Raw genomic sequence first — 15,291 nt, forward strand, 5'->3', positions numbered from 1 at the left:
AACAGAACTGAAGTTCATGCAAGTTCTTTATTGGCTCTTAGACTATTAAAAGGCCTCTGGAAATATACAGTGATTTCACCTAGCGGGTAAACTGGAAGACATGGAAGCATCATTGGAGAGAGCCATTCCTGTGAAAACTAAGAGCAAGAAGACTATTTTGTTGTAAAGGAGAATCTAGTGGGAGAGGAGCATATCTGGGATGGTGGGAGAATGAGGCTTAGGTCCTTTGTACTGCTTTGTTGCTTTGGAAGAATAAATTGGCCTCTATTTCTGAAGCTCTCCCTCTTAGACAGGTAACAACAGCATGCTTAGACCTCAGAGCAGGACCTGGTGACCAGGATTAAAGCAGGATAGGAGTTTGACACTCCCTTTCAATGGGCTGTCAGCTAAATGTTTGTTTTCCCAGCGAGCTGGTACAAAAGATAAGAGTAAGAGGTTTATCTTGGAGTTTAAACTTTACCTGCAGGTGGTTTTCACCATCACACCCAAGCCTGTGCTGGATGTGGCATTCCTTCACTATGAAATCCTGCTGGCTATAGTCTTTACTTGTGCGTTACAGAATTTGCCCAGTACTGTGAAGAGGACACAGATACAAGTAATAGCTAATAGATGGCACATATACATCTATCAGAAAATAAGTGGATGCTTACTAATTTTATATTTTACTAGAAGATAACAAAACTCTATTTTCTTCCTCTCTCCTCCCCAGCTTTAAACACATTCCTTGTCTGGGAGGAGTTCCTCTGTCTATCAAATCTACTATGCTACCTTCCCCCCCCCTCTTCTTATGCTGCTACAAGTAGAATGTTATCTGGTAGGTTTAAGTCTCTCTCTCTCATATTGGCTTACAAGGCCCACAAATAATTTCTAAAAAAGGCAGCCTTCTCAAGGGAGGCTTAAAATGTTTCTGTTCTTGCTTTTCTAGTTCAATTGCATCCAGATAGTTATGTTTTTATTAATCCATTTTAGAACAATAGTCAGAACACCATTATGCTATAAAATAAAAACTCATCCTCCAACATATCCTATGCTTGATCTCTTTTCTTTAGCATGCTCATAAACCAGAGTGCAGTGGCCGAGTGCTTAATGTCATGTGTGATAACTTGAATTTAATGCAGGGTCCTTCCCATGCCATTTCAAGCTTCATTTAAAAGTTGAGGAGAAATGAGAATCTCAGTTTATGGGCTTAACTTACTTCAATTCATCTTGGAGGGAGCTAGTGACGATTTGGAAGAAATACAAGTCATAAAAACAGCTTTGTCCTTCCTGTTTAAGATTAAACTGTTTCAATTTTTGTTTTGGCTGGACTTTGAGCCAGTGAATGAAAAAAACAGAAGAGGAAGTACAGAACAAGGGAGCTAGGGAAGAAGTGAGGGTGCTTAGTAACTTGAGCCTGCAGAATACAGGAAGCACATGTATGTCAAGAGAACAACTTTGAAAGGAACCGGTGGTGAGTCAGGAAGCAGTCACTCCAGTCTGTCTCTTCCCCATGTTGCAAGAGTGGTAGCTGTAAGCTTGTGCGTTTTCCAGTTAAACTTAAAAATGATCTCTGATAGTCACGTTGCATTGCTACAACTGCACATTTGTTCCATTTGTTAAGTCCTAGAATACTTAAGTTGTGCCTTACTGAGTATCTTCAGCTGAGATCTACCTTGTCTCTCTGCAATACTAGTTGGGTACATGCAGCTATAATGTATGATATTATACCTTGAGATGCCTCTTTCTAATGTGTTATTGTGAAATACTGAAGACTGCTTTTCTCCCCCTCATCTTCCTCTTCCATCCACTAGATTAAGCAACAATGGCATTTGTGAAGAGCGGGTGGCTGCTCCGGCAAAGTAAGTCATGGGCCTTTTACCTCCTTTTCTCCTCACTGTGTCTAACTCTTCAAAAAACATCAGAGCAACTTAGTAATTCCCAGGTCTTTCTTCGAACAAGTCTCTAGCTCTGTGGGTTGTTTTTTGTTGTTTTTTTTTTTACCTTTAGGACACTTCACAAAATGATCTGTCATGACAGCATTTCCATGTGACCTTTTGGGTATACCAGTGAGAAACAGGATATACCATATCTGAGGTGTCTGACTGGCATTCAGCTTCAGATGCTGCTCTGTAATTAGTGCTGTATAAGTGGAGACTTGGAAACTTTACCTGACACCTTAACTTAATGTCTTCAATTAGTCATGCCCTCTGCTTGTTCTTGCAGCAAGTTAGAACTAAAGTGACAGGTTATGCACTTAAAATAAACTCAGTTTGACTTTGAATACTAGATAAAATATGGAACCCAATTCTGTAATGTTATGAAGTGGGGATGTTGTAGTACAGGATTTTGCTTGGCACCTCAGAATGTCTGGGGCAACTGTGAAGGATTTCTGTGTTCATTTTTTATTAACTTTATGATGCAAATACTTCCAATATGTGCCTGCAAAAGTGACTGTCTGATTTTAAGGTACTATTTTACGGCGTTGGAAGAAGAACTGGTTTGACCTGTGGTCTGATGGCCGCTTAATATTCTATGATGATCAAAATCGCCATGATATAGAAGATAAAATCCACATGCGAATCCATTGCATCAACCTCAGAGTGGGGAATGAATGTCGAGGTAATAATGAAACCTTCAGGATTTGTGTATTCAGAGATTCTTTACAACTTCAGTGCCTGCCCAGCATACCGTTTACAACACTACTGCAGAAGTAAACATGTCCAAGAAGTGTGCAACTTCATTGTTGTTAAAAAAAAAAAAACACCCCCATCCCCCTCCCCCACAAAAACAACCCCAACCCAACCAACTACTCAATTCCCTTATAGATACCGAGGGCGTGGTATCACCATGTGATAGATTAGGTTAGGTCCTTTTAAAACTCAGTGAGGACAGTGTACCATTTATGCAGGTGGCAGGCATGCACGTGAGAATGGGATGTTCACAGTAGACTTGTGTGTCTGATTATAGAGTGTTACTGGTGTAATTATAGTGCTGGCTGGAGTGAGAGGCAGGACTAGAAATGAGAAACCTCAGCAGATTTTTTTCAAGTATTACTAAGTTCAATTCTAGCATTTGTTAGTACTCCACTTGATGCTGACACAAGTGAAGGACACAAGTGTTGGAGAGTACTTATTGCTAAGTATGGATTGGTTCTACTGTAAGACACTTGCATTTCTTAGGAATGATGTTCAGAGCTACTTACTTTCAGGACACTCTAAAGAGCAAGAACAGGCTGGCTATTTCCTTCTGGAATTTGTTCTGATGCCATGGAAAGCAGCTACAACTGGCCCTAGTTTATTTTGTCCAGACTTTTGCATGAACTGTCTCCCTTCTTGTAAATGCGATCATGAAATTCTGGTTATAGATATTTCATAACTCGTCTCTTTTTTCTGACTCAGATTTCCAGCCTCCAGAGGGGAAGCAAAGAGACTGTTTACTGCAGATTGTTTGCCGTGATGGGAAGACAGTCAACCTCTGTGCAGAGAGTGCAGATGACTGTCTGTAAGTCTGCCAGAGAATATTGTTTTTGCTGCCTCTTCCTCTTCTGTCTTTCTTTTTCTCTCTCTCCCTAATTATTTTCCTTCCTTCAGACTTTCAGAGACGTGTTTTGAGAAAGTTTTGAAGCAAGTAAAAGCCAGCTTTCAGTGACAAAAAATATAGCTCTCCTATTAGAAGTTGTCTAGCTCATGCAAACTAACTGCAAGTTAAGTCACTGAAAACACTGAAGGGTGAGGAGGAGTAAAAGAGTCTTATTAATATGGTTAATGCAAGACTGGATGGCCCAAGGACATCCCAATCAGTAGTGAAAGGAGTAATACTCCATTATTGTGAACTCTCAACTGAGCTTGGCTAGTTAGATAAGTTCTGTCATCGGTGTTTGCCAAGTATGCGTGGTGCGTCGAGCATGCTCCCAGCCATATCGCATGGGAGTATCTGTGTGAAGTATATGTACCTTCTGTTCAAACTGTAATAGCGTCAAGACCCACACTCTCTAGTCAGCACAGATGCAACTGTTCAGGCAGGAGATACAACTTCCCTGGTGTATCTCTTCCTATTTCCTTATCCTGAGCATGGCTGCACATTACCTGGCTGTTGTGCTTACAGCAAGGACTTTCAGCCGCATCTGTTCCTTCTCGTGTTCCTCCTCATTCCTTCTCAGCTCTGCAAAGAAAGTAATTATTTCTCAATCTTGGTGTAACACCTTTGTGTGTTCATCTTAGTTTATCATTAGGCTTTGACATATGCAGTATCTTAAACTCTGCTCCTGCAGTACCTCTAGTTGCTAACCTTGGTTTTTTCATAGTCCTAAAAAGAAAAAGTGGCGTTAATTTTTATCAGTGTTCCACTAAACAATGGGTGGTTTTTTTGCAGGGCATGGAAAATTGCTCTCCAGGATGCCAGAACAAACACAGTAAGTGTACTACCTAGACTTTATACTGATAGAGAAGCAGCACATCAGTGTTATGTGTGGTCCAGCAGTTTACTTCTGAAATCATGTTCCATCCTTCTCTGCTAGAGAAAAACAGGGTCATGAGCATGATGGTAAGGCTTGTGGGTGGGGAGAAGAATGATCCACTGGATCACAAGCACATGTCATCCTTGCAGCCAAGTCCAGGCAAGTACATGCTGGGTGGAAGCAAATGATTTCAGGGAATGATTTCTGTGGGTGGAAGTGAATGTTTGGGAAGCTGGTCTGTAAGGGAAGTGGGCACTGAGACTGTGGACAAAAAGTAAATCTTCTGCAACCAGTAAAAATGCATCTTGCACTCCTAGTGTTTGTTGCCTACCAGGTGCAGTGCTAAAGGAAGCTTACTGCAAAGAAGCTGTTTGTTAATGTAGATCCGTTACATTGTGGGATGCTTCTTGGCGGAGACTAGGGGAGGAGCAAGAGGTGCTTGGAGGGGAGTGCAAGCATGCCAAGAAGGAGTATATTACCTCTACATTGGCATGCTAGCTGTGGAGAGTGAAGAGGAATCATAAAAACCTCTCTGAGAGTCTTGGAGTTCTCTAGAGAACCGTATCTCTGGGGAACCACATCCATCCACTTGTGGGTATTGTTAATTTGTTTTTCCTCCAGACTGCCTTCCAGAGTACTCTTCAGCACTAGCTCTCCTTAGATGGCTAGACTGAACCAACCTGAGATGTTTCTGTTTCATGGGGAAATGCTGCGTTTTGTAGAAGCTTATCTCAGTTTTTGATGGGTCACATTAACATTGCCACTGTACTGAGGCATCTGTCATATGATATAACTTAGATCTGTAGATACCCAAAGCAAACACTTGTCATAGCAAAACTACCCTGGACACAATTGCCTCTGACTGCAGCTATGCTATGCTGCTTCATGGTGTTAAATGAGAAGTGAAGGAATTGTCCTTACACAGAGGACATAACACTTGTGGTCTGTCTGCTCTAGTTTTAGGGGCTTTATCTTGCTTATGTGTGAGATGGTGGCTCCTGGTTTCAGGAGTTAGGAGCTGCTGCTTTTCACATCTCTCACACTCAGCTGCCAGCCCTGCTAGATGGCATTCAAAACTTGCCAGTGCATCACCTTTGTCAGCCAAGGCAGACCCCTGCTACTGAATGTAGGGCTGGTAGCTCTCTGCACAAGTAGTATCATAAATTAGCACTTTCCAAAGCTATTAGAGGTCTCCAACAAGGACTTGAGCTAACCGGGTAGCTGGGCTTGAGTCCATCTGTAGGTGTCTGACACAGCTTTCAAAAATACTGAGCATCCAGCAGTGCCTCATAACTTCACTGGAATAGCAGGGTGATCACCCTAGCTTTGAGAACTATGTCATTTACAGACGTTTGCAGGCTTGTGTCATATGCCTGTACAGAGTTCCCTGTAGCAGGACAGAATACATTTATTGCTAAGATGTGAGCATTTGCTGGACTTTTTCCCAGGTGGTGGAAATGCTTGCCTCTTCATACAGTGCTTTCAGCAGTGTGTTTCAAGCAATCCTTAGAATCTCCACCACAAATTTGACCTGGGATCCGGCCACAGTATGCCCTCAAAAGTCTTTCTGCAGTCCAGGTACAAGAGACAATAGGAACATTCTCTATTGAGCTATTAAAATGTTTACTTTTAAATTAAAAAAAGGGAGCTGTTTTTTTTTCTTGGGATAGGGCACTGACTAAGAGCATCACTGCAGATTTCTGATATTAGGGGCAAGACTACAAGGCTACTGTAACAAATCTTAATTATCTTTGAGAGCTCCTTGTAGATGGATTCAAGTAAGATAACTTTATCACCTTTGCCTCGTGGCTGCCTTCAAAAAGGACCAGAATTATAGGTGGCATTTGCAAAGCAATTCCCTAAAAACAACCAAGCCCCTCAAATCCCAAAACATTTAAACCTTTCTTATTGCATTTTTTTTAAGTCTCCTCACAGCCAGAAAGTGAGGTGGCTAAGAACTGTGACAGCGTTCTGCTAAAATGTTCAGGTGCCACTTTTGGCTACTGCATTTGTTTCCTTTATCTGCTCATGCAGAACTTGGTGATACCACTCTAGGGTGCCAGGAAGCAGCTAGCTTAGTTGTGAAGACTTTTTTATCTGAAAACGGAGGACGAACAAGAGGGTAATTTCTAAAACTGAGGCTATGAAATGAGGGAAGGAGTCGGTGTGCTTGCATGCACACATATGCACATGTGTGTGTACAAACACAGAGATAAGAAATTTTATGGCTCCTTCCTGTGGTTGATCAGGCATTTGTGTTCTCCCAGGTCTGCTCTCCAAGTAGTTTCTTTTTGCAGTGCTTTATAACGTATTCACTGCTTTCTTAAGCACATCTAAAGGTTACTCTTTCTTTGGGGTCATTAAGTTTTAATCCTTGCACTACTCAAACTGGCTATCTGTAGGAAAAGGTGATAACTGCTACCTTTCCGTGGTGTTTAGGGCTACGTGGGATCTGACGTGATGCATGACGAGACAGCCATTTCCTCAGCCCCTCCTCCCTACACAGCTTATGCCACACCATCACCTGAGGTAAGAGTTGCAGTCAGGAAGCATTAAAATAAGTGAGGTAGCAGAAGCGGCCATCCTTCAAGCACCCAAACTGTTCTCCCAAAGCGCTGTGTTTCACAGTTAGATCCAGCTTTAGGGTTTGCACAGAATAAGTGTTAGAGTAAGGCACTAACAATCTAGTGTCACTCGTATTTGAGATGGATCTCCTTTGAAAGGGATGAGGCAGATTTGGTTGGGAGGTATATAAAGGGATGGCTGCTCAGTGAACTTTAAAGACAGGGCAGAAGTTACTTGGCTAATCTTGAAAAATTTTGGCCATGCAGCTTTTAACATAAGGAGGTGTGACTACACTTTCACATTATGTAAGCACTGGAAGGATATAAAATCAGGAGTTTTAAAAATAGTATTTAATGACTGGAGCTGTCACTTTTAACACATAAGGATTTTGTTGCATCCAGGATGTCATAGCAACACAATAACTCTAGCTTCTGGATGCACAGTTCTTTTGCAGTGGAGGAGGAGCAGCATTGGGGCCGAACCATTTCTGGATGTTCTGACTCACGTGCAGTGATACACAAAGGGATAGTTTGGGGTAGTATCACTTGTTGCACTATAGGCGCTCTGCTCCAGCCCCTTGCTGTTAGAAATAGTTGTCAAGAACTAAATGTGGTACTGGGAGCTATATCAGGGCTAGCAGCGGGCCTCCTCTTTTGGAGAGCAAAATTGCTTCCAAAACATATGGCTACAGGGTATTTGTCCTGAATCTGACATTTACTTCTGGTGTGCTAGAGGAAAGTTGGTTGGAGTTTCTTGGGATCAGCTGCTGCCTACTTGGCACTTCTGAGCTCTCCAGAGAGCTGCTGTTGTCATGAGGGCAGAGAGAAGCAGCTGGTAAGGCTGCTGTGGCTCTGCCTCATGATCCAGGCCCTGCCTCTGTCACTCACCATCCAGGAAGGGTGGAGAGTGAACACTGCTTAGGAACACTTATTTTTTCAAGCAGCTGTTCTAATTGCTTTCTAGGAGACTGTATCAGTACAGACTGCGTATTTTAGTGAAATTTTAACTGCATTAGAAATGAGGGACAATTGAACAAAGTGCATAATCGGACACATAGCAAAGAATGCTTTTGTAATGGACATTTTTAATTCACCAGGTTTATAGCTATGGCTACGATCAGTACCATGGTGCGTATCCCCCTACTGGTCCTCAGGTCTTCTATGCCTCCAACGGACAAGCTTATGCTGTTCCCTATCAGTATGCATACCAAGGTAATCGGTATCAACCATATCCTTCACCTTCCTGTAGAAGCTATTTGAGTCAGTCTTTCTGGCTTTAATTCTGTTAATCACCATCCTTTACCACCCACCACTCCTGCACAACAGAGTGATAGAAAGAAACCTGACTTTTGTAACTGGAACCAAGTCCCCTTACCCTTTCACAACAAAGCGCGTGCAGTGAAATTTGTATTAAGTGATTCAGCCTTCCCAATGAGATCCCAACATATTTAAATTACTTTATAAACTCTTGTTGAAGCACACAAAACTCTCTAACTACAGTAGGCAGCATGTTTTCTAAGGAAAGATAGAAGAGCCAGAACAAGATTGATTCAGTACTCCGTATTGGGCATTGATGGAGCTTCTGGTTCATCTGTTGCTCTTATACCTAGCTTAATTATTTCAACACTGATGTTCAGCTATGACCTCAGAATTAAATGCAAGTTTCAAAGGTAAATCCACTCCCAAAGCATGGTGGTAACTGGTTCCTTCCCTGCATGCTGGAATTGCTGTAAGGCAGTACATTCAGCCTTGTGAAGTCTTCTATTGCTCTGTTCAGGTTTGTATAGCTTTCAATCCTAATAAAAGAGGAAAGAGACTAAAATTTTAGGGTGTGCTTTTAAGCTTACTCACCTTAATTGAGGATTAGCTTTGCACAGAGCGCCCCAGTCCTACAGAATTGGGGCTTTAAAGTAGTATGGGTAATATAAATCAGAAAATTTAACTTAGTAATTGTTTATGATCTGGCTCTGCAAACAAGAATCTCTATTCAGAATTTTTTTCAGTTTTGAGGGAATTTTTTTTTTCCATTTGACATTTGTCAGGTTATTTCATTTGCCTTTTCCATTTTTTGTTACAAGGGAGGTGCATCAGCATAAAGCTTTTAAAGCTTTCCTCATCTAAGTTAGTGAAGTCCTAAAATACAGATCATATATATACTAACACAGAGGAAGATGGGTTTTGTTGGTTCTCAGCAGCTAAAAAGCAGCAGCTTGTTGAAAGTCCCAAGAACCTTTTTTAAAAACTACCAGCAGGCCTTGGCAATCAAGCCTCAGAAGCCTCAGAAACCTGTATGATAATGCAGCATTAAACAGTAACTCTCCTAAACAGTTTGCAAGTCCAGTGTGTTAAGATACTAGTTACAGGTTGGGCATAGTAACCAAGCCTCGATGTTTTCCTTCACTAGGGTTACTGCAACTAAATCTTAGGGGTCAAGTTCACCCCTAGCAGCTAACTTAACTCCTGTACGCTCAGTTTCATTGCTCATGCTCTGAATTGACAGAGTCCTTATGAGGTTCCCAGTCATGCAATCACTGAGAGTCAGTGAGAGCCTTTTCCAGTTGTATTAGTTGGATTACTTCAGTATCTGTTACAAAAAACATTGCAATATCTTCAAGAATACTTAATCTTCTTGAAATGTCTGGAAGGGAAAGCAATATCATTATGTTTGCTTTGCAAGTAGGAGCTAAGTCACAAAACATGACAGGTGGAGCTTGAGTGGTTTCTTGAGTCTTAGGTTAATTCCTTACTACTGGGCCAATCCACCTGAAAAGAAACGTAGCAGCTCTCACCACACAACAGATCAGCCCAGGCTGTGAAGGCTGAATTGAAGTAGTAAGCAGTAATTGTAGAGTAAATAACTGATACAGTTTCTAACAAACCACTGGCTTAAGAGCTGCCAAAGATTTTTTTGGGGGGGAACTATACTATTTGCCTTAACTTCAAGGTTGAATCCATTTTTAGACCCATTTCTTGCATGAAATCCACTAAGTGTTTGATAGAATGATACAAATAATTCATAGATTCTTTGCTAATATAAATGCAGAACAATGTTCAGTTTTACATTTGTGATGAGCTTTTATCCCAGATATTAAACTCTTAAGAGGCTAGAAGTGTTGCTAGGCCTCTGGATTTATTTAATCAATGTGGAGGCTGAATCCAAAGCAGAGATGTATTCTACCTTTGTAGCTGACATCATCTTAGCGTTCAGTGGAAGGAAGAGGGTGGAAGAATGGGCATGTTTTGAAATCTCAATGCATGGTATTAAGATATAAATTTCTTTTGCCCTCCTCTTAACAATTTCTTATTACCTAGGACCTTATGGCCAACCTCCTGCAAACCATGTCATCATTCGAGAGCGTTACCGTGACAGCGATGGAGATCTTGCACTGGGCATGCTTGCTGGAGCAGCGACTGGAATGGCTCTGGGATCATTATTCTGGGTCTTCTAGATTACCCGCTCCTTATCTTTGTAGTTCCAAAAACCTTTATTGTGTGCAATAATATATTGGCAATGTTGTTTACTGTTAAACTTTAAGAAATGCAATAGTTATTTCTCAGTAGTGACATCTTAATAACTGATTCTTAACTGTCCTAAGGAGAGTTTAAAGGCACCGTTTAGTTAAGCGGTTGGAGACAGCATGTGCTGCTTCTGAATTCTGTTCTTATGTTTCGAGTTACAAAGATTTGTACTGATAAGGATCAACATGAGCACCAATGTAACATGGTAGCAGTCACTAGGTTTATGAACAGGCTGTTATTGTAAACACAGTAGAAAAAATGGATTTTGGGGGGGGTCTAAAATCTGGTCCAAATAGGAGGTTTACAGGAGCCCTGCATTAGTATATATGTACTACTGGCTTCTGAACATTCCCTGGACAAACACACAGCTCAGCAGAAACTCCTTGGCATTAGGTACTCTGCCATGCTTGAGGATTTTTTTGTTTTCAAACCTGCCTGCAGATGGTAGTGTATTTTCTTAGATGGAGTCCTATACCTGTCTTTCACACCATGCAGGTGACGTTGTCTTTGAGAACGTATAAGCAAACCGCTAAGAAGCGGCAGCACTCCTCAGTTCTTTTATTCTCCCAGAAATGTGAATGACCAGTGGCAAGGAAGAGCAATGTTTGTTGTTCCACCTCCCTCTTTATCCTGAATCTCTCTTCTCTGGTCAGATGGAAGTAATGGATCTTTAGCTTTGCAAGGGGTCTTCCTTGTCTGTAGAACAGTCACCTCAGACACTGTACCAACTGCATTGCTGACAAAAAGGCCATTGTCTAGTGTCTCTGCTCATTACTGCTATGGCTCTGCGGAGTCTGCAGGAGGAGAACTAGCTTAAACAACCCTTGCCCTGTTGGGCCTACCAGAACCCCTCTGCAGGCAGTAATAGTCAGGAGTGGAGAGAAACAGCACAAGTAGACCTTGCACACAGGCACTTTGATATCAGCTGCCTTGCCATGGCTAGGGTAGAATGTCTGCCTCATAGCCTCCCACAGGTTCATTATTTGCAACTAGTTTTGAGGACAGCTGAGCCTGGGTTTGTTCTGTGCACACTTCCCTCACATTCAGCAGGTCTCTTCTTCCCTCCGTGATTTGTTAAGGAAAACACTCCAAGGAACCTGGTTGGCTTTGCTTGTACGTCTGGTTCCTTATACAGTGTGCTCCTGCAGGCTGCTGTGCTACGGACTGTAACCTGGAGTGCAACTGTTATGTGGCCTGTTACCTTACCCTGTTATAATCCATGCTGAGCTGTGCTTGGCAGGGGAAACTCTGAAGAAATGCACATGCTTTGTTATTCAGGTAAAAGAGGCAGGGTGCCTAAGTTGAGTTCTTTATAGTAAGAGGACTTATTTTTATACTTCCACTTTCAGCTTCCTGTATTCATACTGTTTTAATATGTTAAGTCTTTCTTATGCTTTCATTCAGAAGTAGGTTAAGTTCCTTAAGGTTCACGGGGTTTCAGGTATGTCAGGAAAGATGAAAATATATGAGAACTTGCACCCACATAAATTTAGATCAAGCCCCAAACTTTTTCATTTAATCCTAAAGCTGTCTTGGCTCTATCCTACATATTTAAGCAATAGAGGTCTTGGACAGGAGTTTGGGTAGCAGCCAGGGGAAGCACTAAGCTTTCATGACTCAGGACCAACTCAACAAACTGAAATCATCGGAAGGAAACAGACCGATGTAATTTTGGATGCTTTACTAAGAGTGGGCCTAATCCAGGGAACGTAAACTTCTTTCAAGAAACTTTGGCGTGGAGCTGTACACCAATGTGCATGTGTGTCCTTTCACAAGTTAATACAAGCTGTGTATGTTCTGCCAGCGGTATGTACTGAAAGGACTTGGAGGTTCAAAAGAGGACTGAAGCGAAAGTTTCCTATTGCTAGTCCAAACCAAAAGAAATTGGAGTACACTACTGAAGTTCTCTTAGAGGCCTGGTACTCCTGAGGTCAGAAAGAGATGGTGACTGTCTAGAACTTAAGTGAACAAACATTTCTGCCCTTCTTAAGCCTTGAGATAACCTTGAAGCTTATTACAGGTCTACACTGCTGTTTAGTTGGTGCTTTGCAATGTAACTAGTTCTGCAGAATGCCTCCATCTCCTCTTCTCCCTGTGTGATATTTAGCTTGTAAGGGGTGGGGGAGAATAAAACAATTGAACATCATTGTGATTTCTTTTGAATTTCATAACGATTGTGAAAGAATAGCACAAAGTGAATCAGCTAGTAATTTATTCTAAGTTCAGAGTTTTATTGTGTGGGGTTTTTTTTTCCAAGAGCTGTTGATCACAGCAGGGGAACATGTCTCTTGCTCTCAGGAGATAACTGTATCTAGGTCCCCAGTTTCTTCAAGTGAAGTATATAAGGTGAAGACTGTTGATTGCAAAACATTCCTGGGTTGAATTCAAAGTAAGAAATGACCTTTTTAAAAGTTCAAATTGAAGTAAGTGACCATTAAAAAAATAACCTTACCCCTTCTCAAGGGGAAAAAAATTTACAAATTGAAGCTGAAAATTCTAGTTCCATATTGGTAACAATAGGCTGCTTTTATACAAAAATCATGAGCTACTTTTCTATCCTGGTAGCACAGGCATTTAGAAGCTAGAAAGCAAATGTATGAAACTCTGCTAGAGCATAAAATTGAGACTAGTTATCTTATTGCAGGTTCTTGTAGCCTTTCTGATCTCACTGCAGAAATAGAAGTGGAAGTGTCTTGGTGCACAAAGCAGCAGCGTGGGGATAGCCACTTGGATTCACTGGTTGTTAGAGCTCATAGACTTGCTTCCTGAAGACATGGCCGTACCTCTTGTTGCTCAGAAACAGAGTGGAGGTTTGGTCATATCGATGACAATGTCCGGCTGGACACTGAGTCATGACTCAATAGCCTTTCTCTGCCCAGTCCAGTACTTCATGTGTCTGCAGTTTGTGTAGATGCTGGTGTGAGCTGAAGGAGCAGGGCCAGAGTGGATTTCAGGGCTTGGAGGGACTGCCATGCCAGCTTCTGCAGATGGGTGATAACACAGTGATGGGAAGAGGCAGTGGGTGTGGCAAGATCATTTTCAAAACAGATTGAAATGATAGGCCTAAAGAGGAGTTTGTTTCTGAATGGTGCTATTCATGATGCTGTGATTCCAGTTATACCTGCATAGCACCCACGCACATGCTTTCCTACATGGGGCCCAATACTTGACCTCCCTAAAGCTATGGGAGGTCCACAGCCAATACAGTGCCACTGTTTTTTGCAGTGTACACTATCAGTTAAGGATAACTAAATCTGTTGTATAGCAGTTACAGTCCGTTCAGAATTAAATGGCAGTGCTTACAGACGTCACGACTCTGTATGTTCATCTCTGACTAGTTACTTCTGGATTGTCAGTTACAGACAGCTGGACAGAGCCAGGCTTCCAGAGGGTGGGGTGGAAATGCTCAGCCTTCTGGTGAGTCCGACCACATTAAAGAGGTGAACCGGGACCCCCTCCCAAATTTTTAGTTACATGTGAAAACATAGCCGTTTGCTTCTTGTGCTTAAATATAGGGGGCTAGGGAGCCAGCCTCTTCTAGTGAGTGGGTAAAGGCTTATGAACTAGAGAGGAAGGGTTGGAAAGTGTTTATGTACAGAGCAACTGCACTGGCTTTTGACAAAGACACATCTTTTCTAGTGCTGAAGCACGTTCTGAGCTGCGTCTAGATGGAGCTACCTTAAATGTCACACAACACTGGCCTCATTTTGTTTGTTTTTCAGTGGAGAGTCAATAGGTGATGCAACCAGCTAAGCAAGCTGGGTAAAGGAGAAAATTCAAACCTGTGGCCCTCAAATGTGTTTGTGGCTTTTTCTCCTCATGATATGGCTAAGATAGATATGTATAAGTCATGGAGGGTAGCACGCAGCATCCCCCCCCCCCCGATCCTTCATGTTCTTGTGCACTCTCTATCTTAACTACTGTTTTACTGTATGTCCTCATTCTCATTATTAATTTATAGCAAAATACTCTTAGCAATAAAATTCATATTTAAGTGTAATTGTTTTGTCTTGACATGTTTACTAGCCTTTGTTCAACATTTCTCATTTAGTCTGTAGATGGGTATATGTTTTTCAAACATAGCTTACAGGAGGTTTCCTTTCCAAGGGGACAGCGCCATGATGAATTCTGTGCACCTCCGGTCTTTCCTAAGCGATTACAAGGCTGACTTGACTTGGTAGAAAAATGAACTAAGGCAACTGTGGCTGTTAGAGTTCGAGCTCAGGCTGACTTGTCTCAGTCATCTCAGTTACCATTTAATAAAGATGATGTAACGTCTGTGAAATCAGCAAAGTAATTCCGCACTCACACCACTATACCAAGATTAGAATTAAGGCCTTTTTTTTTTTTAATGGGGTTGAAGGCTTTGACTCAGAAATGCTTAATCTTGGATATATACAACGCTGATCCAGATTTACCATTTGACATTGTGTTATCAAATCAACAGATTTGTACTGTTTAGTATTACAGTAAGCAGCTTGAAGCACAGATGTTGCTCTGGGCAAAATGCTACTGATTGCTGTATTGGTATTTCATGTTTATGAATTGCTTCAGTGAAGTTGGGTACAATCAATAAGTTTGCTTAGACAAAGACACTAAATGACGACAACTAGCTCCACCACCTAAAGGCGTACTATCTTGTACGTTTGCTGGGAATTAAACTATTTGTCAGAAGTACCACAGTACATTTTATAAGCCATTATCCTTGCTTTATGCACAGTTTGTTTTTACTGTTGAGGGGTGGTTGTTTTTTTAGCCACTAATCTGGGGGAG

At 41.7% G+C, this 15,291-nt stretch overlaps 1 protein-coding gene across 1 annotated transcript; it reads left to right on the top strand.

Moving 5' to 3' along the window:
- Positions 1 to 712: 712 nt before the first annotated feature.
- PLEKHB2 (pleckstrin homology domain containing, family B (evectins) member 2) lies at positions 713 to 14,515 on the top strand. The gene is made up of 8 exons (XM_009318890.1): positions 713 to 814; positions 1,791 to 1,838; positions 2,446 to 2,598; positions 3,378 to 3,480; positions 4,351 to 4,390; positions 6,875 to 6,964; positions 8,097 to 8,211; positions 10,312 to 14,515. The coding sequence occupies exons 2-8, from the start codon at positions 1,802 to 1,804 to the stop codon at positions 10,446 to 10,448; spliced, it is 675 nt and encodes a 224-aa protein (XP_009317165.1). The 5' UTR covers positions 713 to 814; positions 1,791 to 1,801; the 3' UTR covers positions 10,449 to 14,515.
- Positions 14,516 to 15,291: the final 776 nt, after the last annotated feature.

The sequence above is a fragment of the Pygoscelis adeliae genome, unplaced genomic scaffold (genome assembly GCF_000699105.1).
Source record: "Pygoscelis adeliae isolate BGI_AS28 unplaced genomic scaffold, ASM69910v1 Scaffold30, whole genome shotgun sequence".
Lineage (NCBI taxonomy): Eukaryota > Metazoa > Chordata > Aves > Sphenisciformes > Spheniscidae > Pygoscelis > Pygoscelis adeliae.

What these genes read in the sequence shown, in the direction of transcription:
- PLEKHB2 (XM_009318890.1), top strand. Translation starts at nt 1,802, where the DNA reads ATGGCATTTGTGAAGAGCGGGTGGCTGCTCCGGCAAA. An exon ending in CGGGTGGCTGCTCCGGCAAA is followed by an intron (nt 1,839 to 2,445) that starts GTAAGTCATGGG and finishes TCTGATTTTAAG; the next exon opens with GTACTATTTTACGGCGTTGG. An exon ending in AGTGGGGAATGAATGTCGAG is followed by an intron (nt 2,599 to 3,377) that starts GTAATAATGAAA and finishes TTTCTGACTCAG; the next exon opens with ATTTCCAGCCTCCAGAGGGG.